This window comes from Chiloscyllium punctatum, chromosome 7, assembly GCF_047496795.1.
Source record: "Chiloscyllium punctatum isolate Juve2018m chromosome 7, sChiPun1.3, whole genome shotgun sequence".
Classification (NCBI taxonomy): domain Eukaryota; kingdom Metazoa; phylum Chordata; class Chondrichthyes; order Orectolobiformes; family Hemiscylliidae; genus Chiloscyllium; species Chiloscyllium punctatum.
The window spans coordinates 101,235,842-101,260,389 of NC_092745.1; the positions used below are offsets into that span (position 1 = coordinate 101,235,842).

Below are 24,548 nucleotides of genomic sequence, written 5' to 3' on the forward strand. Positions count from 1 at the left end.
ACTCTGAATTACTACTCCTGTGACATTACCACAATGCCACTCCACCCTTGTGAGCTTCAGGTCATAAACTATATAAAAGGTGAGCTAGTTATGATCCATGTTGACGGCCACAAAAAAGCAAAATAAGGCAGATACTAGAAATCGTAAATAAAGACAGAAACTGCTTGAAATATTCAGCAGGTCAAGAAATATCGGTGGAAAAAGAAACAGGGTTAACATTTCAGGTCAGCAAACTGTCACCGGAACCTATTCCGGGAAAGGGTTACAAGCATGAAGTGTTGATTTTGTTTCTATTTTCACAGATGATGTTGAATACTTCCAGCATTTTGTGCTTTTATGTTAAACATTGTAAGTTTTTTCTTATCATGGTGGACTAGATTCAAAAATTAGGTTCAAGAGCACATCACTCAAGTATCCACATTTTCCAAAATTCTCTCGCTGTGCTATCAACATTAGAAATAGAAATAGGAATAGGTCATATGAGGTCTCAATTCTAGATTAGAGTAGTGCTGGAAAAGCACAGCAGTTCAGGCAGCATCCGCGGTCTCAAGTCTTGCTGCACTGCTCATGGCTGGTATTTGACCTCAACTTTGTTTTTTCACTTAATCCCAACAATTCTTTGTTCCCTGACGTACAAAATTCTATCAATCTCAGTCCTGAATATGTATATCTGTAAATGAATATCCACAGTCACCTGCTGCAAAGCATTCTAAAGATTCATAGCCATAGTGTGTAAGGAGTATATTGTGTACGGCAGATGAACTTAGGGCTTGGATTGGTGCCTGGGAGTATAGCGTTATTGCAATCACAGAGACTTGGTTGAAGGAAGGGCATGATGATTGGCAACTAAATGTTCCAGGATATAGACGCTTCAGACAGGACAGGACAGGGAGGGAAGTAAAATGGGGGGTGGAGTTGCTTTGCTGGTCAGGGATGATACCACAGTTGTGCTAAAGGAGGACACTATGGAGGTCTTGGGTAGTGAGGCATTATGGGTGGAGCTGAGAAATAAGAAGGGTGCAGTTACATTGTTGGGCTGTATTACAGGCCTCCCAATAGTGAGCGTGAGGTAGAAGAACAAATAGGTAAACAGATTATGGAAAGATGTAGAGGCAATAGGAAAGTGGTAATGGGAGATTTTAATTTTCCCAACATTGACTGGAATACACTTAGCGTCAGAGGTATGGATGTGGTAGAATTTGTAAGAAGCGTCTAGGAGAGTTTTCTAGAGCAGTATGTCAATTGTCCAACAAGGGAAGGGGCCATATTGGACCTGGTGTTGGGGAATGAGCCAGGAAGGTGATAGAAGTTGCGGTGTGGGATTTCTTTGGGAATTGTGACCACAATTCTGTAAGTTTTAGAATACTCATAGATAAAGATGAGAGTGGTCCTAAGGGAAGAGTACTAAACTGGGCTAAGGCCAATTATATCACAGTTAGGCAGGAGCTTGGAAATGTGGATTGGACACAGCTATTTGAAGGGAAGTCCACATTTGATATGTGTGAGGCTTTCCAAGATAGGTTAAAGATAGTGCAGGATAGGCATGTCCCGTTGAAGGCACTGGATAGGAAAGGCAAGATTTGTGAACCGTAGATGACAGGAGAAATTGTATGACCAGCCAAGAGGAAAAGGGAAGCGTACATAAGGTCCAGGCAGCAAAGAACAGAACAGGCCCTGGAGGAATATCGGAAGAGTAGGACAGGTCTTAAACAAGGAATCAAGTGGGCTAAAAGGGGTCTTGAAATAGCTTTAGCGAGCAGAATTAAGGAGAATCCCAAAGCATTTTATTCTTATATAAGAAACAAGCAGGTAACTAGGGAAAGAATTGGTCCACTAAAGGATAATGAAGGAAGGCTGTGTGTCGAACCTGAGAAAATGGGTGAGATTCTGAATGATTACTTTGCATCAGTGTTCACTGAGGAGAGGAACATGATGAATCTTGAGATTAGAGATAGAAGTTTGTTTAAAGTTTGTGAGAAGATTTGTAGCTCGTGTGCTCATTGTTGTGGTTCTGTTCGCCGAGCTGGGAATTTGTGTTGCAGACGTTTCGTCCCCTGTCTAGGTGATATCCTCAGTGCTTGGGACCCTCCTGTGAAGCGCTTCTGTGATCTTTCCTCCGCCATTTGTAGTGGTTTGAATCTGCTGCTTCCAGTTGGCAGTTCCAGCTGTCTGTTGCAGTGGTCGGTTATATTGGGTCCAGGTCGATGTGCTTAATGATTGAATCTGTGGATGAGTGCCATGCCTCTAGGAATTCCCTGGCTGTTCTCTGTTTGGCTTGTCCTATAATAGTAGTGTTGTCCCAGTTGAATTCATGTTGCTTGTCATCTGCGTGTATGGCTACTAAGGATAGCTGGTCGTGTTGTTTCGTGGCTAGTTGGTGTTCGTGTATACGGATCGTTAGCTGTCTTCCTGTTTGTCCTATGTAGTGGTTTGTGCAGTCCTTGCATGGGATTTTGTATACTACATTGGTTTCGCTCATGCTGGGTATCGGGTCCTTTGTTCTGGTGAGTTGTTGTCTGAGAGTGGCTGTTGGTTTGTGTGCTGTTATGAGTCCTAGTGGTCGCAGTAGTCTGGCTGTCAGTTCGGAAATGCTCCTGATGTATGGTAGTGTGGCAAGTCCTCTGGGTTGCGGCATGTCCTCGTTCCGTTGTCTTTCCCTTAGGCATCTGTTGATGAAATTGCGCGGGTATCCGTTTTTGGCGAATACATTGTATAGGTGTTCTTCGCAAACCAACAGCCGCTCTCAGACAACAACTCACCAGAATGACCCGATACCCAGCATGAGTAAAACCAATGTAATGTACAAAATCCCATGCAAGGACTGCACAAAACACTACATAGGACAAACAGGAAGACAGCTAACGATCCGCATCCATGTACACCAACTAGCCACAAAACGACACGACCAGCTATCCTTAGTAGCCACACACGCAGATGACAAGCAACATGAATTCGACTGGGACAACACTACTATTATAGAACAAGCCAAATAGAGAACAGCCAGGGAATTCCTAAAGACATGGCACTCATCCACAAATTCAATCAATAAGCACATCGACTTTGACCCAATATAACCGACCACTGCAACGGACAGCTGGAACTGACAACCGGAAGCGGCAGATACAAATCACTATAAATGCCGGAGGAAAGATCACAGAAGCGCTTCCCAGGAGGCTCCCAAGCACTGAGGATGTCACCTAGACAGGGGACAAAACGTCTGCAACACAAATTCCCAGCTCGGCGAACAGAACCACAACAACAGAAGTTTGTTTAGTCTGGATCACGTTGATATAAGTAGGGAAGACGTGTTGGGTAGGTTATTAAGGTGATCAAATCCCCATGACTGGGTGATATCTATCCCAGATTGCTGAGGGAGGCAGTGAGGAAATAGCTGGGACCCTGACAGATATCTTTGTGGCATCCTTAAATACAGGTGAGGTGCTGGAGGACTGGAAGGTTGCTCATGTTGTCCCTCTGTACAAGAAGGGTAGTAGGGATATTCCGGGTAACTACAGACCAGTGAGCCTGACGTTGGTGGTGGGAAAGTTGCTGGAGAGGGTACTGAGGGATAGGATTTATTTACACTTCGAAAGGAATGGGCTTATCAGTGATCATGGTTTTGTGTGGGGGAGATCATGCCTTACCAACTTAATAGGGTTGTTCAAGTGATCAAGTTGATAGATGAAGGAAGGACTGTTGATGTAATATACATGGACTTTAGTAAGGCGGTTGATAAGGTTCCCCATGGTAGACTAATGGAGAAGGTGAAGTCACATGGTGCGCAGGGTGTTCTAGCTAGGTGGATAAAGAATTGGTTGAGCAACAGGAGACAGAGAGTAGTGGTTGAAGGGTGTTTCTTGAAATGGAGAAAGGTGACCAGTGGTGTTCCACAGGGGTCAGTGTTGGGGCCACTGTTGTTTGTAATATACATAATCTGGAATTATACATGATCTGGAAGAGGGCACTGTTGGTATGATCAGCAAGTTTGCAGGTGACATGAAGATTGGTGGAGTAGCAGAAAGCATAAGGGACTGTCAAAGAATCCAGGAGAATATAGATAGACTGGAGAGTTGAGTGCAAAAGTGGCAGATGGATTTCAATCCAGACAAATGTGAGGTGATGCATTTAGCAAGACTAATTCTAGAGCGAACTATACAATGAACGGAAGAGCCTTGGGAAAACTTGATGGACAGAGAGATCTGGGAGTGCAGGTCCATTGTATCCTGAAGGCTGCTGCACAGGTGGATAGAGTGGTCAAGAAGGCATATAGTATGCTTGCCTTCATTGGATGGGGTATTGAGTATAAGAGCTGGCAAGTCATGTTAAAATTGTACAAGACATTGGTTCGGCCGCATTTAGAATACTGTGTACAGTTCTGGTCGCCACATTACCAAAAGGATGTGGACGCTTTGGAGAGGGTGCAGAGAAGGTTTACGAGGATGTTGCCTGATAATGGAAGGTGCTCGCTATGAAGAGAGGTTGACTAGGTTGGGTTTGTTTTCATTAGAAAAAAGGAGATTGAGGGGGGACCTGAAAGAGATTTACAAAGTCTTGAAGGGTATAGACAGGATGGATAGAGACAAGCTTTTTCCCAGGGTGAAGGATTCAATAACAAGAGATCATGCTTTCAAGGTGAGAGGTAGAAAGTTTAAGGGGGATACACACGGCAACTACTTCACACACAGGGTGGTGGGCGTCTGGAACGCATTGCCAGCAGAGGTGGTGGAGGCAGGCATGGTAGATTCATTTAAGTTGCGTCTGGACAGATGCATGAGTAGATGGGGAGCAGAGGGATACGACAGATTGACCGTCAGGTTTAGACAGTACATTTGGATCGGCTCAGGCTTGGAGGGCTGAAGGGCTTGTTCCTGGGCTGTAAATTTTCTTTTTTCTAGCTATATGACATTGCATGGGCATATACAAACCTGGGCAAATACAGTCAGTCATTAATCTCACAAAATATATTCTCAGCAAAAGATATTAATTATACTACACACACCCTTGATGCAGATTTTCACTTGTTTGAAAGAATTCCACAACTGACTTATTGGGCACGATCTTGTTGGCCTAGGGTAAAGGAAAAGATTATATTCTTGTGACAAATCACCTTTGAAAAGTGAATACTTTTAGAATCACTCCATTTGTAATCATAATGTCATCTACAGAGAAATTATTGAGAAAGTCAGTTTTATTTTTCCAGTTCTCCTCTTTAACGATACTACCTCCTGGAACAGGCAGATGAATGGTCGGATCTGTATGCATCTTCACATAAATATAACACTAATCTTTATCAGATCTGCTATCACTTAAAGAAAAGATCTCACCTTTGAAACTGAATAGAGAAGACTGTTGAGCTCAGTTGGTTTTTATAACATGAATTCCCATGTGAGATGTGAGACAAATTTGTTGAAGAGGTCAATGTGACAATGTCCGCAGGATAAAGCAAAATGATGCTCTCCTTTCTGGAGGGATGGATTTGCCTAAGGGAAAGTATTTATGAAGTATGATAATTTGGTTTCAAAGTGTATACCTTTTGGACTGCCTCTAGCTGGAGCAGAGATCCACTCACAGTTTCTCAGGAAGGAGTTTTGAAATTGATTTTCTTGGCTGTGACATCAGATCCATAAAGGATGAAGCTAGACATTTTATTGCCAAGAAAACAGAAGCTATTTGGGAAGGATAAACAGGGTAGGAAATTGGTCAGTCGTCAGAATAAGTGGGAAAAAGGTTAAGTTTTGCTTTTCAAGCAGAGACAGTAGAAAGAGTGTGGGTGTAACTTAGCCAAAGTGAAAGGTTATGGTAGAAATGAAGATGAAAAAGACTGCTTCCAGGAGAAACACTGATAAGGATCCAGAAAGATATGTCTTTTGAAAGATATTGTACCAATGATACTCAGGGGTGAGGTGGCAATGCTGGACAAGATCTGTCAAATGCTCAGGATGGTCAGAGTCAAGATTCTCTCCACATAACAAGCGCGGAGCCAAAAAATGAGCACCACCCACCTTGGCTCTTTCTGCAGCACTTGTGGCTATTTTTGACCTGGAAATTAAGTATTGGGTTTTAAGGGAGATTAAAGTGAATGTTATTTTTGGTGCAGGTGGGGAAGTGTCCCGAGCGAGTTTAATGGCAGCACAGCAAGTAAGCAGGGTTGGTGGTATTAGGGGTTGGGAGTGGTTATGGGTAAGTGCGAAAGATGTTGCAGGCATTAGTAAGAGCGATAGAGCTCGAGAGTTGCTGGGAGATTGGTTGAGTAGCGGAGAATGAGTAAGTGGAGGGTACCAGAGAGGCAATGCTGGCAGAGTGGAAAAGGACATTGACCTACTTCTTACATTGCTCCATTTTCTCCAGATGGCTGAGACTGCACTAACCTAGGTAGCAGACCAGAAGGCATTGTCTGGTGTCATGGGCTCCTCTGCTAGTCCTAGAGGATAAGAAGGCCTGCTTGTGCACCACTGTATTGAACTTCCAGGTCTCGGCCTGCAAAGTAGGGCAACAAAATTCCCTTTGTCTGCCATGTCCAGGGCCAATTCCCATGCATGGCAACTCTAACCCACAGTTAAAAATCACGCAACACCAGGTTATAGTTAATTGGAAGCACACTAGCTTTCGGAGCGACGCTCCTTCATCAGCTGATTGTGGAGGGCTCGATTGTAACACAGAATTTATAGCAAAAATTTGCAGTGTGATGTAACTGAAATTATACATTGAAAAGTTGATTGTCTGTTAAGCCTTTCATCTGTTAGAATACAGTGATAGTTTCACTTCTTTCATGTGTAAATCACAAAACCCTTTTTTTAAAAGTTGCATTCTTGGGTTAGCTGTTAACAATGGTGATAGCTAGACAATATGTTCTAACAGATGAAAGGCTTAACAGACAATCAATTTTTCAATGTATAATTTCAGTTACATCACACTGCAAATTGTTGCTATAAATTCTGTGTTACGATCGAGCCCTCCACAATCAGCTGATGAAGGAGCGTCGCTCTGAAAGCTAGTGTGCTTCCAATTAAACCTGTTGGACTATAACCTGGTGTTTTGTGATTTTTAACTTTGTACATCCCAGTCCAACACCGGCATCTCCAAATCCTAACCCACAGTGCTTGTCTAGGTGCACAACAGCCTTTTAAAGATGGCACTAATGCCAGGGGTGTTAGTAAATTACAGAATGTGCTTGACTTGGTGAGTTGTTCTAGGAGAAGCACATACTAATTTGAGGAAACAATCAGATGAAAGAGTGCAGGAGAGCCAGGGTAAGCCATTAATGAGGTATGTTTGGTAAGACTCACTAGGTCTCATGGCTAAAACTGTTTAAAAATCTCAATGCAACTCGCATTTAGGCAAAAATAATTGAGATTCAGCCCTGGATTCTTCTTTCTTTATTCTTTTCTGCAATATTTCATGTATTTTCAATATATTCTAAAAGTTTTTTTTTAACTAGTTATGTCAACATACACCATTGAAATTGCCATTCATTACATTTTAGCTTATTGCTTCAGTGTCTAACACTATTCCACAAAGACCAAACAAAGCAAGGGCACATTCTTTTAGATTAGATTACCTATAGTGTGGAAACAGGCCCTTCGGCCCAACAAGTCTACACTGACCCACCCAGACCCATTTCCCTAACACAATGGGCAATTTTTTGAACTATGGGAGGAAACCAGACCACCGGGAGGAAACCCACGCAGACGCGGGGAGAATGTGCAAACTCCACACAGACAGTCACCCAAGGCTGGAATCGAACCTGGGTCCCTGGCACTGTGAGGCAGAAGTGCTAACCACTCTGCCACTGTGCTGCCCCAGCGTTCCTTTCAAACAATCAGAATGCTGCTTTTCAATGGCATTTTTTAACTGCACCTGTGGCATTAACCCCTTCTTACTTACCTGCAGTGTAAAAGAAAGTTGGCGTACCCATTTGTGCTTGCAACACTGGGTCCTCTTGTGATAGTGGAATTCATGGACTTTCTGAATGACAAACTCTGAAGCCTGTTCTAAGACTTTTTTCACACCTGTCTTGAAAATTAAAGCAAACTGAGATAGTCCATCAATACTTAAAGGATTAAGGTTTCATGAAATGTAGCTAACTATTACAGAAAGAAAGAATTAATAAATCAGAGTTCACATTGATATAACAATACACTAATTGCAAGTTAGGTTATGCTGGATTAAAAAAAGCACTGCGACCTCTCTCTTGAAAGAAGTGCAATTTACTTTTTCTTGTTAACTTATTTGGGTATTTGAAAAGATCTTTCATAATGGCTTCAAACATCTTGCTTGTCTTGAGATAATTTGAGCATCAGGAGGCAATTGTAAATAAATTGTATGCCACTGTACGATGTGTTACTTAGCAAGAAGGACCAAGTGCAAATGGACTCCGTGTGGCAACACTTCGCTGAGTAAGACCACCTGCAAAGAGGAATCAGATCAAAGGATGCACAAAGGGATCTGTGAGTAACCTCTTTCCAATGCTATGTCAATAGGATGTTTGATTTGACTATTAAAAGGTAGATTAGTTAGTCTCAGAGGGATTTACCCTCTAATTTCCCTTCATCCACGTTTGTCATGTAAATGAAAGACTAATCTAGCATAAACATTCGACTGATAGAAAAATAATATAATAGAAAAGATGTTTAACACAGAACACTGTGAAATAGTGGTGTTTAATTTGGATTGAGAAAGAAGGGGAAAATGCCAACATCTACAAGTTTACAGCTTTCAAAAGTTATGTCATCTAAACATTGGTTAATATAGTAACAGCGCCACTTAAACCAGCACCTACCTCTTGGCTATTTTTGCCCTGGAGAATCTCCAAAATCTTAATGACAAAGTCAGACTCTCCTGTGGCCAAATATAGTATATTATTTACTCTTGCATTTTTGCCAATGTAGTTGTAGAAGTAAGGCACAACTGCAAACAGCAACACAGTCTCTGAGGCCAGAAAATTGCAGCACTGTTTGTAACTGAAATCATTGAAAAAAAATAACAGTATTGTTAGTCACTAATCATTTTATAAAAGAGTCTGGAATTAAAAATAAGGCTTTTTACTTAGGATAAATGAAAATTATAACAGTCTATATTATGGAACTTAATGTGAACCATTTTAAAAGATCAAGCATTGTCAAGCTGCAGAAAATTTTCCAGCATATTTGATTAGATTTTTCTTAAAATTCAATTTAAATAAACTGTTGCATGTACTGTACTATCAGATATAATTACCAAACCTACAAACATTGTCTGCTCACAAACTTGATTAAATAATCAAGGACACTTTTCCAGGGGACAGGATCCTCATACAATTTGTCCAAATATGTAAATAGCAACCAGGCAGTGGCATATATTCCAGTGGTATTCTAAATTGAAGCATCAAGGTTTTTTTCCAAAAATATATAATTGCAATAAAGGGAAAGCAATCAGGCACTCAATATTTTCCTCATTTTCTCAGCACTGTAGGAGAATTTTTGTAGCTCTTTAAGTAGAGAAAAAAATCCTTTGTTTTTTTCAAAGCAAAATTGATGCTTAACCAAAGGAAATGTTAAAACTTTGTCAAAGAGTTAGATTTTAAGCAGGATCTTAAAGGATAAGAGAGTGGAAGAGAGGTCAGGTTGGGCGTGGTGGGATACAAAGTGGTGTTGCTTCAAAGACAACATTTCAGAGCTTAGCACCTAGGCAGTCAAAGAGTGATCGGGCAATGGAAATAGCATGTGCAAGTGGCGCTTTTTTATTCATATGTGGGATGTGGGCATTGCTGGCTGGCCAGCATTTATTGACTGTTCCTAGTTGCCTTTGAGAAGGTGGTGGTGAGATGCCTCCTTGAATTACCACAGTCCACCTGCAATGGGTTGACCTATAATGTCGTTAGGAAGGGAATTCCAGGATTTTTACCTAACGACAGTGAAGGAACAGTGATATATTTCCAAGTCAGGATGGTGAGTGGCTTGGAGGGGAACTTGAAGATGGTAGTATTCCTATATATCTATTGCCCTTGTCCTTTTGGATAGAAGTGGTCGTGGGCTTGGAAGGTGCTGTCTAAGGATATTTGGTGAATTTCTGCAGCTATAGTTAGACAGATTGACATTTGGAGGATTGTAAGGCTGGAAGGCATTACAGAGCCAATTTCTTACTTTACACAATGTAACATTTATTGAAGCCAAGAAAAGCACTATTCAAATGTAACATAACTCTGAAAGAAAAGAGTCAATTTTAAATGTGATAAGAGGAAAGTTTTGGATGAGCACAAGTTTACGGAGAATGGAGGTTAAGAAGTTGGTCAGGAAAGGTTTGGAATAGTTCTGTTTGTGAATGAATGAGTGTTTCCATTTCAAACAGATTATATTAGAGATAAAGGTGAGAAAAGTCAACTAAAATGGAACAAGAAAGATGCTGTGATTGAGAGAATATGTGGTCAGAAGCTCAACTCAGGGATGAGTCATTGAACTGCTGAAAACCACAGTTTAACCTAAGAAACTGGTTGGAAAGTGAAATGGAATTGGTGGTAAGCAGACAGCATTTCTTGTGAAGCTAAAGATGATAGTTTTGGTTTTCCTCATGTTTATCTGGAACATTGTGGCTCATTCAACATTGGGAGAAGCAGTCTGACACTGGAGGAATTGAGGGGTGATGGGGTGCTAGAACTGAATGGTACGTTACTGGAGAAACAAACCCCATGACGGCATCAAGAGACAACATCTGGTAAGAAGGAGGACTAGGTGGATTCCGGAGGTAGCACTGGGGACAGGAACAGAAACTGTGCTGGTGATCAATAATCTCTTGAAATTGTTCTTGTTGTGCATTGCCTGTTTACTTCAAGGTGTGACAGATTTACATCTTTTGTGCAAAGTATCTTAAAGTATCTTTGTGGGTGGCACGGTTGCACAGTGGTTAGCACTGCTGCCTCACAGCGCCAGAGACCCGGGTTCAATTCCCACCTCAGGCGACTGTCTGTATGGAGTTTGCACATTCTCCCCGTGTCTGCGTGGGTTTCCTCCGGGTGCTCCGGTTTCCTCCCACACTCCAAAGATGTGCAGGTCAGGTGAATTGGCCAGGCTAAATTGCCCGTAGTGTTAGGTAAGGGATAGATGTAGGGGTATGGGTGGGTTGCGCTTCGGCGGGTCGGTGTGGATTTGTTGGGCCGAAGGGCCTGTTTCCACACTGTAAGTAATCTAATCTAATCTAAAAGGGGCAACTTGCTAGTGGCCTGCGGAGTTTCTCCACAATACCTGCTCAGCCATACACAGTTGAAGTTTTGAAAGTTTAAGGTCAGTTGTATAAATAATCAAGGAATGAGCTATCAAGCTCTCAGGAACAGGAACTGAAAGAAATGGTTAAGTTCAACATATGGATGTCATACAGATGAGAACACTTTGCTATTGTCAAGTGTTTTATAATCTTTTAAATTATATTATATGTAAATAGCTTAGGTTTATTTTCTTCATCTCTATTATTGTTAAAACTAAATCTTCAACATTAGGTGTTTATCTTCCAGTGAAAGGCCACCTTGTATATCAAGCATGGGATTGGACTTGTCCCGTAGTAACACCAACGAGGATCACAAAAGGAATATAGTTAATTCTTTTCTCCTTCTTTTGCTGAAATGTGTGATTACTATTTGCTATCTGTTCATTACTGATATTCCTGGAATCAAGAATTTCCAATAGAGTGGGTCATAAGCACAACCCTATGTCCTACGAGTCAACAACGAAACAGTGTGCTGTGCTGGTATGCCACTCATTGCCACATCATTATAAACAATGGGTTACTTGGCAGTGAGAAAATATGGGTCAAGATCAGAGTGGTGCTGGAAAAGCACAGCAGGTCAGGCAGCATCCGAAGAGCAGGAAAATTGATGTTTTGGGCAAAAGCCCTTCATCAGAAATGATCTCCAACATCTGCAGTCCTCACTTCCGCCTAGCGAGAGAATACAGCAAATGAAATCCCAAGGATTCAGAGAGATACTGCTGGTGAAAGCACTTGAATCATAATGAAAATCAACATTTAGGTATGTCTTAACAATGCCATCTTCAGAACATACTATGTCCTAAGTAGAACAAATACATTTTTTATAATCCAGAAACAACTTCACCAATAAACAGGTAAATTGAAAGTACCTTTTAAACTATTTATGAATTTTAAAAAAATTTTTGGGACTCAACAAGTTGAAGAACATCAGCATTGAGGAGTGAATCCTTTTGGATAAAGTCTTGTTCCTGAGAGCTTGATAGTTAATTCCTTAATTATTCATACAACTGAACTTAAACTTTCAAAGCTTAAAATAACCTCTCAGGGTTCTAACCAAAAACTTCAAGTCTGGAATTTTCAAAGTAAAACTCTGCCAGTGAGGGTACCTATTTCCTAACTGTTCTAAATGAATCCCTTCCTCAAGAAGGAACTATTCTCACATTTAGTCTCAGTCAAGACTTCTGCAAACTCAAGTCTTGATTCTTCTAATCCAAAAGCAAATTACTGCCTTTCACTATTCGCTCTCCTCAAATATAAAACTCTCATTATCCTGTCAGTATCATACACTCACAGATCAGGTATGTCGCACAAACCTTTTGGGAACAACCTGACCTTGGAGTAGTGAGACAGTCACTTTTAGGGATGACCCAAGTGAGGAAATTGCACTCTCCAATACTGACATCCATGATCTCAGAGACCGCAATATTTCTGAAAGTGTGTGAATTGCAAAATCATTACTAATTAGGATTCCAATCATGAAAATTCTTGTTAATTATGACAAGTTATGATTCAAAACCCCAGAACAGCAAACTCATTATCCACCTAAACTTACCACCCTTTTGTTTAAGAAGAGTGCAAAGAAGAAACCTACTGCATGTTCCATTTTGAGACCGATCTCATGGGAGTGTACTGTGGGCTTCCTCTCTGTCTAATCTCTAGTAGTAGGAAGTGCAAAGTCAGGTACAGCTCATTATATAGATTATTTCCACCCTGCATCAAGGAGAACATGTGTTTACTTAACATTTAAAGTAAGAATACAATAAACTTTAAAAAATTAGTTATGTGAAGTTAACATTTACTCCATTTTTCTGAAAAGGTGGTTGTACAATTCCTGTTTAGGCACCTTGTGCCATCCATCCACCAAGTCACATCGCTATGTCCCTCTCCATCCCAATGCGAACTGGCAAACTAATATGGGTTGCTTTACCTTCACACAGAACCTCATCAGACATGTCACTTTGTGTTTCATGGTTTTCAATCACAGCTTGTTAAACACACGAGGCAGATTTTAACAGCAGACATCTAAGATGTCTGAATTTGCTGTTATGTTTCTCTGGCCCTCTGTCCATTGATATCTTGGTAGAGTCTGTTGGATATTTTCCGAATTAACCTGCTTATAGATGTTACTATTCACATAGAAGCAGGTGGGATTTTTACCCAGTCCTCCTGGCTCAGTGGTAGAGACATTATCACTGTACCACAAGACTTCTAGAGTCTGGTAGATGGTCAGTCAATAATTTGTTGGAGAGGCCACTTTTCATCTGCAAATTATGATCTTATTGTATGCAGAGGATTCTTTCAAAACAGTTCTGAGAAACTGCAGGATGCTGTTTATTAATTTTGTCTTTTTTTAATATCCAGATTGCTCTTACACATAACCGACCATTTTTTCTTTTTCCATCACCAAATCACCCACGTATTTTTTTCATCTCTTAACCACTACCCATGTTGCCCAATTAGTTAACTTACATGCAAATCCTGTTAAGGGCAATATTGACCATCAAAGGTGATGGGGGAGTTTGGAGAGCAGGAAGTAGCTAAATTAAAATGGAATTGGAGGGGAAAGTAAAGAACGCTATCCCCTGTGGCAACCATCTCTTGCTAAAGACATCAAGAGTACTGGTGGACACTGCATGGTCCCTCCCGAAAGACACCCTGGAATGAACGTAGCCGGGAAGAGGACAGACAATCAGCAGAGATTACCTCCTCCACAGCCTGCTGCCTGGATCTATTAATGACCAACTTGACCAGGCCCAGGAGCAGACCCACAAGGAGATGCTCCAATCTGCCCAATTCCCTCTGCACCGGATGCCTAAAGATCAGGAGTGTAGGGTTGAAGTGTAACCAAAATCATGATGAAAGATTTTTCAAATAACTAAAAAGGGGCTGCAGTTGCCCACAACCAATATATACATAGTACATGGACTCCACAACACCGCAAAATAAAGACTTAATCTGGGATTCTGTGAACCACCACAACGACAATTACATGGCACTGCTGTGTGCAATGCCCATTCAGCCCAATTTCCTGATGAAGAGTGGGAGGACTCCAGTGTAGAGAGCCCTCCACTGGGGTTTCCCGTTGACCAATGATTAATAAGCACACCAAGGGGTGTCCAGCTGGCGAATGAAGGAATCAAAGTGGATGTTGTGTAGCAATAGCCCGTATGGAAAGTAGCTCCACACTGAATGGAAGAACATATTAGGCATTTCCATAAGATGGCTCCAGTTTTGAGGTATGGGCTCCTGAGGGAGGCTCAGAGCCCAAAGGCAAACATGAAATTCTGTCCAAGCAGAGGTATGCAGAGATGGGATTTCACCGCACACCGTGGAGTGGCATAGTAGTTCAGTGGTTAGCACTGCTGCCTCACAGTGCCAGGGACCTGGGTTCCATTCCACCCTTGGGCAACTGTCTGTGTGGAGTTTGCATATTGTCTGCTTGGATTTCTTCTGAGTGCTCCGGTTTCCTCCCACAGTCCAAAGATGTGTAGGTTAGGTGGTTTGGCCCTGCTAAATTGCCGTATAGTGTTCAGGCATGTACAGGCAAGGTAGGTGAGCCATGGGAAATGCGGGGTTACACAGAGTAAAGGCATGGGTCTGGGTGGGATGCTCTTCAATGGGTCGGTGAGGACTCAATGGGCCGAATGGCCTGTTTTCACACTGTAGGGATCCTATGATTTGATTCTACAACCTGAGCATTTTCTAAATGGTGCACAATGCCAGGTTAAGCACCACCATTTTCAGGCAACGGATGGCATCGGTCAGGAGTTGAACGTTCATCACCACCCTGCTTGCCAATCCCTGCAGCAACATCCAGGCCAGGCCTTAGCCACCCATCATGGCTCCGGCTCTGGTCGCCCCCGCAGCCACGGCTCTATTGTCCACCGGCCACTCGAACCCGCCGTGGTGGAGGTGCAGGTTCCTGAGCAGCGTCTCTCTGACATTAGCCTCTACTCCTGATGGTAGCAAGAACCTGCACCAGCAAACCGTGTTCCAGAAATTAATTGGCTCCTGAGGGAAAACTGAAGACCCTCGCCTTCCACAAGAGCTGCATGTCATGTTTGAAATAACTCACCCAAGTAGGAGAAATATGTCACCTGGGTGCACCACCTGGGAGGAAGCTCAATGTGAAGGCACTGTTGCAGGGACCAGAAATGGAAACTCACCACTTGGGTGCAGACGCACAGCAGTGACTGACCAGTCTCCTTGATGAGAATCTCTGCAGGGATGCAGCTTATCTCCCTATCCCAGGAGAAGTAAACCAGTATCTTCTGGATGTTTGTGACAAAACTAGGGGAAGAGGGTTAAAGGCACCAGCCATTACCAGTGCATGGAGACTGCCAACTAGTTTACAACCAACATTTGGCCACTGTGAGACTGGACACTGTTTAATAAATAGTCCAAAATAGTTTTCATCTATTATTTATGTGGGAGCAGAAGGAACCAAAATATCAACAGCCATCAATATTCTCTGTACTCCATTTGGCCACACAACAATTCCAATCTTCTTGTCCAGCCCACACGTAAGTCAGTCTTTAACTTATCGCACATGCATGATCATACAAAAAATTTAAAGCATTCACACACTTCAATGAGTTACCTACACATTCCAAAAAGGAAATAGAGGAACTATTTTCAGCCACATTCCTGCTCCAGGTTGCATCCATCATTCCTTCGAGGAGCAAGTGAGGACTGCAGATGCTGGAGATCAGAGCTGAAAATGTGTTGCTGGAAAAGCGCAGCAGGTCAGGCAGCATCCAAGGAACAGGAGAATTGATGTTTCGGGCATCAGCCTGAAGAAGGGCTGATGCCCGAAACGTCGATTCTCCTGTTCCTTGGATGCTGCCTGACCTGCTGCGCTTTTCCAGCAACACATTTTCAGCTCCATCATTCCTTTCCCATTTATCCAAACCACTCGATTTCTGGTTTTCTTCAATCACCAAGCAGCATCACAGCACCATGAACTTCCGGGTCAATGCAAATATGGTCGAAGTTTTCAAGTGACTTCGAGCTTATTAAAGCAGCAGTGGTTGACAAACACATGCACCCTACCAGTTTTACACCAAACAATAAAGTCAATCCCACTGAGTAATTTCTGAGACAGATGGGATTACTCAGAAGAAACATTATTTTGGAGTTGTTACTCCGGATAGGATATAGTTAATGTGCCTTTATCCCACAGGTGTATCTGATCTTCAAATTCAGTGTTGAGCTTTTGCCACGTTAGCACAACTTTAATTTCCTAATCAAACCATTCCTGTAAATATCATTGAACATAAAGGATAAATTAACTGAAGAATTATGGAAAGTTTTTCACAGTTATTTGTAGACACGATAAGACTGTTCACAATTCCCTAGAGGAATATTTCATCTTTTGAAATTGAAAAAGTGCACTGGAGATGAAAGGCAAGGTATTCGTTATGAATAGACAACTGGTAATCTTGTTCTGCTGTTTAATTAGTCCTAAAACTTTCAAGAACAGAAAGTTGATATTGGTAACATTTGATGCTTTAATTTTGCGCACACAGTTACCTGTCCAGTATCTTTATCCACTTTCACTGTACTCACTAAAAGACAGCAAATATTCACCAGTTCCGCAGAGTTCAATGAGAAGAAGTTACATATTGGAACCTTTCTAAAACAGGAAAAAACATAAAAAATGGCATCCTATTCTCTGTGAGCATAATACTAATCATTTGCTTATACACTCAATACAATCATATTGGAATTTGGAAGGTTTTTCCACTTTTTGAACTGAGTATCAGATTGCAAGCTTGCCTGCACAGACTTGAGTAGAAAAAGGTGTAGTCAGTGTAAAGTTTAATTTTGCCCGCAAAAATAATGCATTTTAATATCAATCTCTGGACAATATTCCTTGCTGCAGCAGTGAACATTTCTCATTCCAAAATCAGCTCTCCTTAATTATGTTGGATAATGGGGAGAGACAATGAACTTCCATCCACAAAGCTCCTTTCTCAGGACAAACCAGAGCATTTCACAATCATTTTATATGTGTACTTACTGTTGAAACTTAGGCAAATACAACAACCAATTTGTGCACTGCTATTTCCACCAAACAGTACATAAGATAAATTACTATATACAAAATACATTTACACCCATTATGAGGATGATTTGGTGCACGATGGTAATATGCCTATCTTTGGGCCAGAAAACTTGGATTTGTGTTTCATGCCAAGCATATTTACCATGGTAGGTGTGTTTGTAATGTAGCCACAGAGTAACAGAGTCATACAGTATGGAAATAGATCCTTTGGTTTAGTCAGTCCATGCTGAGCAGGTTATTTTGCTAATCTCTAAGTCTTTCCAATATGCCTCAAGGAGATTCTCTTTGTTAGCCATCTTACAATTATAGAGTTACAGAGTCATACAACATAGAAACAGGCCCTTTGGCCTACCATATCGACGGTGACCAGAAAAACACCAAACTACACTAATTCCAGCCTTGGGCAATTGTCAGCGTGGAGTTTGCACATTTTCCCCATGTCTGCGTGGGTTACCTCCAGGTGCTCTGGTTTCCTCCAATAGTGCACAGTTGCTAAATTGCCTGTAGTGTCCAGGGATGTGTAGATTAGGTGGATTCGCCATGGGGAATGCAGGTTTACAGCGATAGGGTACGGGGTGGGTCTGGGAGGGATGCTCTTCAGCAGGTCACTGTGGACTCAAGGGGCCGAATGGCCTGCCTTCACACTGTAAGGATTCTATGATTCTATGATGGGTAGTATTTGGATTCTGTTAAGACAAGAAAGCTCGAGAGGCTCCCCTGGTTCGCACTGGATCCCCAAATTGTTAAACTCATGGGTGAGGGAGGTGGCTCCCTAGCTCCCCCTGGTGATTGACCTCCTCCCACCCTGGATTACTCACAACATGGTTAATATCAAAAGGATCCCTTCCCTTGTGGGATATCTTTCTCCCAGACCCAAATGAAATTATATTCCAAAAATAGTCAATATAATCAGACCTTCTTGAAATAACAGAAAAGAGTGTTTATTGATGAGTAAAAGTGAATAATGCAACACACATAAACACAAAGAAATGGGGGTGAGTCCAAAGAGAAAGAGGCAAAATAAAAAGTGCAACTCTGATTCTGAATTGTTCATGAAGAACAGATAAGATGATACTGTTGCTATTATTGGATGGCACTGGTAGCAGTTGATTTTGAGATTCTTAGTTTTGCAGAATTTTGGAAATTCTGTTGTTGTATTTCCTTAGTGACTGAATTCTAGCAATCAGTGGGAGAGAGTATATCTCCTTTCCTTTTACTTGCAAGGCAGGTATATTTAATATTGCTAGAATATATTAGTAACTTTGTGAAAAATGGGAATCTTTTGTGATTTCCCAATGGAAAAGAGGCCAGTATCCCATCACCAAGTCACCCTTTATTTACACAAGAACAGTCTTAGACTTTAATATTGCCACAAAGAGAGTCAGGTACCAGAAGGTCATATCTCTGACACTCCTTTTTTATCAGTCAGCCAGGTTGGACCAGACTAAGAGGCCCAATCATCCATGATGTCCAGCCAGTTGACTCCATTACAATCACTACATCCCTCCCCTCCCTGAGTCCACAAACATAGGCCTTCATCTTGGAGAGCCTCCTGGGCGGTTTAGCATCAGGTCAGGTTCCTCTGACTCAGTGTCTGATAATCTGGCCCTTGGTCTCCAATTTGTAGAACTGCGCAGAAAGGTTTTGAGCTTAAATTAGCTCCCTCTGACAATTAGAGGGGAGAAGGTAAGAACAGAGTTCTCTAAAGGGCCAACAGAATTAATCTGCAACCTACTAAATTGCAATATCATTCCAATAAACAGTGAATCAAGTTAAATAGCTTCACTGACAAAGTTAATTTACCGCAAAGGAAGTGATCACTTCTGACAATAAGAATCACATGTACCATTAAATAAACTATTTCAATATTACCCTATAGTTGTAAGGTTGATACATTCCAGTGTCTCGATGATTAACTGCAGAGGGAGGCTGAATTCCAAAAAAGCCTAAATTCATAAAATAAAAATATGCACATATTAGCCAACAAAATCCAAATTATAATTCACTGCATCCTCGGAATTAATCAGAAACAACATAATTTGGTGAGAAATCCTACTTTGATTATCAGCTTTAACATGAGCTGCACAGTTTATCTAATGATATAAACGACAACCTTGAACATGTATGGGAGATTAAATGTGCTGAATTTAAATGCAAGCAGATGTTTCCCTTCATCGGCACGCTAAAGAAATAAATTACTGAAATGTTGTGGATCATCCTAGCTCCACAGTGCCATCGCTGAAGATATAAAAGATTTAAATACTGAATAGACTAAGAACAATCCTTGTGGTAACAACAGCAATACTCCTATTGCCACAACAGAATGTCTTAAGATGCTTCAAGGGAACATCCTTAAACAACATGTGGTACTGAGGTACATAAGGTGATGTCCAAATGCTCTGGTGTACCACTGAGTTATAAAGAAAGGAAGTGATAAAGCTAAGGGATTTGTAAACAAGATAGAGAATTTTAACATAGAAGTGTTGCTTAACTGGGAACTAATGTAGATTAGCAAACAAGGACTGCAACTTGATCTCATCCTCTAAAAGAAGTCAATGCATGCTCTGTCGTTTTCTTTTGACTTGTGCCCTTTTAATGATACAAGCTCTTTTTAATATCAAAGAAAAATTGCATTTGTATCTATATTAAGTGCATACTTAATATATTGAGGAAGAGGATCCCTCACACCTAAGATCTCTGTCTTATTCCATTCTCCTTATTCTACTCTCCCCCAGTCATAACTCAGAAAGCAGATGGCTGAATTGCTCCAATCTGGATGTTGCTCGGAAATTGTGACTAAGATACCGATGAAATTAAGCAAATTTTTAAAAGTTGGGCAGAGCATAATATTTTATCCTGGCCACATTGAAAAAAATTACTTCCATTGGCTTTTCAGCTTTAACCACACACAAGGTAAAAGTTGAGTCACTATATCCTTACCAGACCACAGGACTCCTCTCTCATTAGAGAGAAAGAACTGGTGGTTTAACCTGAGGGTCACCACACCCCAGGCAAAGGGCAGCTGATGTTGGAATTGAACCAACCCTGTTGGTGTCACTCTCCATCACAAACCAGCTGTCCAGCTAACTGAGTAAATGAACCCCAACTTTACTCATATTCACTGATTTAGAGCAAAACATAGGACTACTTTCTCATTAGAAAGAGATGATTGGTGGTGGTTTAATCTAATGGTCACCATACCTCAGGTGAGGGGAGAGGTTGAGAAAGAGAGTCTTTTATGCTAATCTCAGCTGCTGCAGGAATTGGACGCATGCTGTTGGCATCACATTGCACTGTGTCACTCTCCATCACAAACCAGTGATCCAGCCAACTGAGCTAACCAATCCCCCTTAAAACAGCAAATAAAAACCGAAAAACTGAAGATGCTATAAATCAGAAACAAAAACAGAAATTGCTTGAAAAGCTCAACAGGTCCGGCAGCATCTGTTTTTTGCACCGAAAACAGCAGTATGGCAATCAAGAGAAAGAATGCCATTCAGTGACAGATTGTCTGTAGATTGCAGATGAAGGAGAAACATTTACTTGCATTTACTTAACAAACAAACCCTTGGCCCACAGACCCATTATACAACATCAAGCTGCTGCATCAATTTTTATAACTATTTAAAAGTGTTTATCCTCCACAACCATTGGGGATATTGGGAATATACAAATAATAAACATTTTAGAGGTGATTAAAGATCCTTTCTGGCTCCTCTGTATTATTCATTTAGAATAACTTACTGGATGATCATCAGGCTAAAAGAAATATATAATATGAGAAACAAAATGAGAAGTTACTGGAAAAGCTCAGCGGATCTGGCAGCATCTGTGCAGAGAAATCAGAGCTAATGTTTCAGGTCTGGAGACCCTTCCTCAGAATTGAAAGTTCTGACTTCTCTTCACAGATGCTGCCAGACCTGTTGAGCTTCTCCAGCAATTTCTGCTTTTGCTTCTGATTTACAGTATCCACAGTTAGAACACAGCCAACTGAGCTAACCAATCTCCCTTAAAACAGCAAATAAAAACCGAAAAACTGAAGATGCTATAAATCAGAAACAAAAACAGAAATTGCTTGAAAAGCTCAACAGGTCCGGCAGCATCTGTTTTTTGCACCAAAAACAGCAGTATGGCAATCAAGAGAAAGAATGCCATGCAACCTGTCCCCCTGCAACCTGTAACATTCTTCCACACTGTCCACTACCCCACCAACTTTAGTGTCATCTGCAAATTTACTAATCCATCCACCTATGCCTGCATCTAAGACATTTATAAAAATGACAAACACAGAACATAGAACATTGAACAATACAGCGCAGAACAGGCTCTTCGGCCCTTGATGTTGCGCCGACCTGTGAACTATTCTCAGCTCGTCCCTCTACACTATCCCAAAATCATCCATGTGCTTATCTAAGGATTGTTTAAATCTCCCTAACGTGGCTGAGTTGACTACATTAGCAGGGAGGGCATTCCACAACCTTACCACTCTCTGCGTAAAGAACTCTGCCTCTGACATCTGTCTTAAATCTATCACCCCTCAATTTGTAGTTATGCCCCCTCATACACACTGACGTCATCATCCTAGGAAAAAGACTTTCACTGTCTACCCTATCTAATCCTCTGATCATCTTGTATGTCTCTATCAAATCCCCTCTTAGCCTTCTTCCTGCAAATGAGAACAGGTTCAAGTCTCTCAGCCTTTCCTCATAAGACCTTCCCTCCAGATCAGGCAACATCCTGGTTAATCTCCTCTGCAACTTTTCCAATGCTTCCACGTCCTTCCCAAAATATGGGGACCAGAACTGTACACAATATTCCAAGTGTGGCCGCACCAGCGTTTTGTATGATTGCAACATGATATTGCGGCTCTGGAACTCAATCCCTCTACGAATGAAGCCTAATACATCGTATGCCCTCTTAACAGCACTATCCACCTGGGTGGCAACTTTCAAGGATCTATGTACATGGACTCCAAGATTCCTCTGCACATCCACACTACCAAGAATCTTTCCATTGACCCAGTACTCTACCTTCCTGTCATTCTTCTCAAAGTGCATCACCTCACATTTAGCTGCATTGAGCTCCATTTGCCACCTCTCAGCCCAATTCTGCAGTTTATCCAAGTCCCCCTGCAACCTGTAACATTCTTCCACACTGTCCACTACCCCACCAACTTTAGTATCATCTGCAAATTTACTAATCCATCCACCTATGCCTGCGTCTAAGACATTTATAAAAATGACAAACAGCAGTGGTCCCAAAACAGATCCTTGTGACACACCACTAGTAACCAGACTCCAGGCTGAATATTTTCCATCAACCACCACTAGCTGCCATCTTTCAGAAAGCCAGTTTTTAATCCAAACTGCTAAATCACCCTCAATCCCATGCCTCTGCATTTTCTACAACAGCCTACCATGTTGAACCTTATCAAAGACTTTACTGAAGTCCATGTATACCACGTCAACTGCCCTACCCTCATCTACATGTTGGTCACCTTCTCAAAAAACTCAATGAGGTTTGTGAGACATGACCTGCCCTTGACGAAATCATGTTGACTATCTGAAATCACATTGTTGCTTGCTAGATGATTGTAAATCTTATTTCTTATAATCCTTTCCAAAACCTTTCCTGGTTTATAAGTTCTTTCAGTTTTCAGTTTTTGTGAAATATATAATAAGTTCGTGCAGTACATTCAGGAGACAATAACATTAATAAGCTAAAGATGTAAAATGCATTTCGAATAAGTTGCTATTACAACAGATTGTGGTGTCATTAGAGTTTCTGGGCAGGTATTCTTTCCTATAACCGTTCATTTAACTAACTGGTGTGACATTGTGCAATAAGACAACAGAACAACAGTTACGTTACCATTACAATCAACAGCATTATGTTACACTTGTCAGGTTCTTTATCTCTGATAGTGATCAGTTCAACCAGGCCATTTGACAATTCATCAGCAAGGGATATTCTGTGTGTGCAAAAAAAGGTTAAATTTTAGTCCTCACTAAACTGAGGCAGGAACAGATTTTATGTAAAACACAATTCCAAAGGGCACTAAAAACAAAATGAAACATTTAGTTTTCTTCCCACCAATGAACAGCAGTATTTTATCTTTGCACTCAATTTTTAATTCCAAGTAAAAGCAATATGATTTCCACTATCTCCCCTTCTCATGGATACATTGTATTTTGCTTTCAACAATGCAGTAAAAAGCACAACAGAGCACTCGACTCGCATCAGTTTTGGTAGATTTAAAACATTTTTGGAATCAACAGGAGGCTCACAACAGGACTGTGAATAAAACAGTGGGCTTAGATAAACATAAGATACAGTGGCCTCTGCGCCCAGTCAATATTACTGAAGGGAAGGTTAAAGCAGGATTCATATGCTTAAGATCATTGGCACCCTTACATGGTTCTGTGCAACATATTCTGGAAATGAAACCAGAAGCATATGTTATCCCCTGTGAGGAGTCACTCTGGAACATCAAGCTGAAGTAACTGAAGTGGAGACTGTTATGTCATGCTGCCACTTCATTTTCACTTGACACCCATTTCCTGGCATCTTGATCAGGCAAATGTACATAAATTCTGGTGGTACCGTGAGAGTGGCATCATTACCTGGACTCAGGCCTGACAGTGGAAGCCTGTGAAACAAACTCACCATAGTTACATAATATTAGAGATTGCTCTTCAGATAGAAGAATCTGAAAGGAGCTACCAGCAGTTGCTTCAGATCTTCAGTAATCTGTCAGGAAAAGGGAAAGATATTTCTGGACAGCAAAAAAAAATTGGCCATTTTCTGAATTAAGTTTTTACTGTGGGTAGAATTTTTGATCAGAAAATCCATTTAGAGAAAATCAGAAGCTGAATAATCCACTACAAAATAATATTTTATCCCACCATTTTAGATCTTTTGAAGCATAGACGGATTCCCAAACCAAATACAAAGCTCATCCCAAAAGTAAAGCAAGGTCAAGGTTAGGAAGCTGACCTGACTGAGACAGCTGAGTTTAAACAGGAGGATATCTTAAGATATGAAATCAAAAATCCCCTCTCCCAAAGTGGATGAGTTTGAGTGGAAGGCCACCTGATTAATACTATTATTCATCATTGGCTAAATTAAAATTTACTTTAATACTATAAATAGCAACATATCAATCTCACCCTCTACATATTAACCACCACTGGATACTACACCAAGTACCAACAATCACTTCTGACTTACAGCACCAAAACAGATT

At 41.2% G+C, this 24,548-nt stretch overlaps 1 protein-coding gene across 1 annotated transcript in view; it reads right to left on the reverse strand.

The window, feature by feature from the left end:
• LOC140479360 (uncharacterized) overlaps positions 1-23,266 on the reverse strand; it is a 108,149-nt gene extending 84,883 nt beyond the window's left edge. Inside the window, exons 1-6 of the mRNA XM_072573270.1 lie at positions 23,174-23,266; positions 19,175-19,248; positions 12,827-12,945; positions 8,780-8,960; positions 7,885-8,013; positions 5,000-5,067 (exon numbers count right to left, since the gene is read on the reverse strand). Coding sequence (XP_072429371.1) covers positions 5,000-5,067; positions 7,885-8,013; positions 8,780-8,960; positions 12,827-12,945; positions 19,175-19,198 — 521 coding nt within the window. The 5' untranslated portion in view covers positions 19,199-19,248; positions 23,174-23,266. The remainder of the gene's footprint in view (positions 1-4,999; positions 5,068-7,884; positions 8,014-8,779; positions 8,961-12,826; positions 12,946-19,174; positions 19,249-23,173) is intronic.
• Between the last annotated feature and the right edge of the window lie 1,282 nt (positions 23,267-24,548).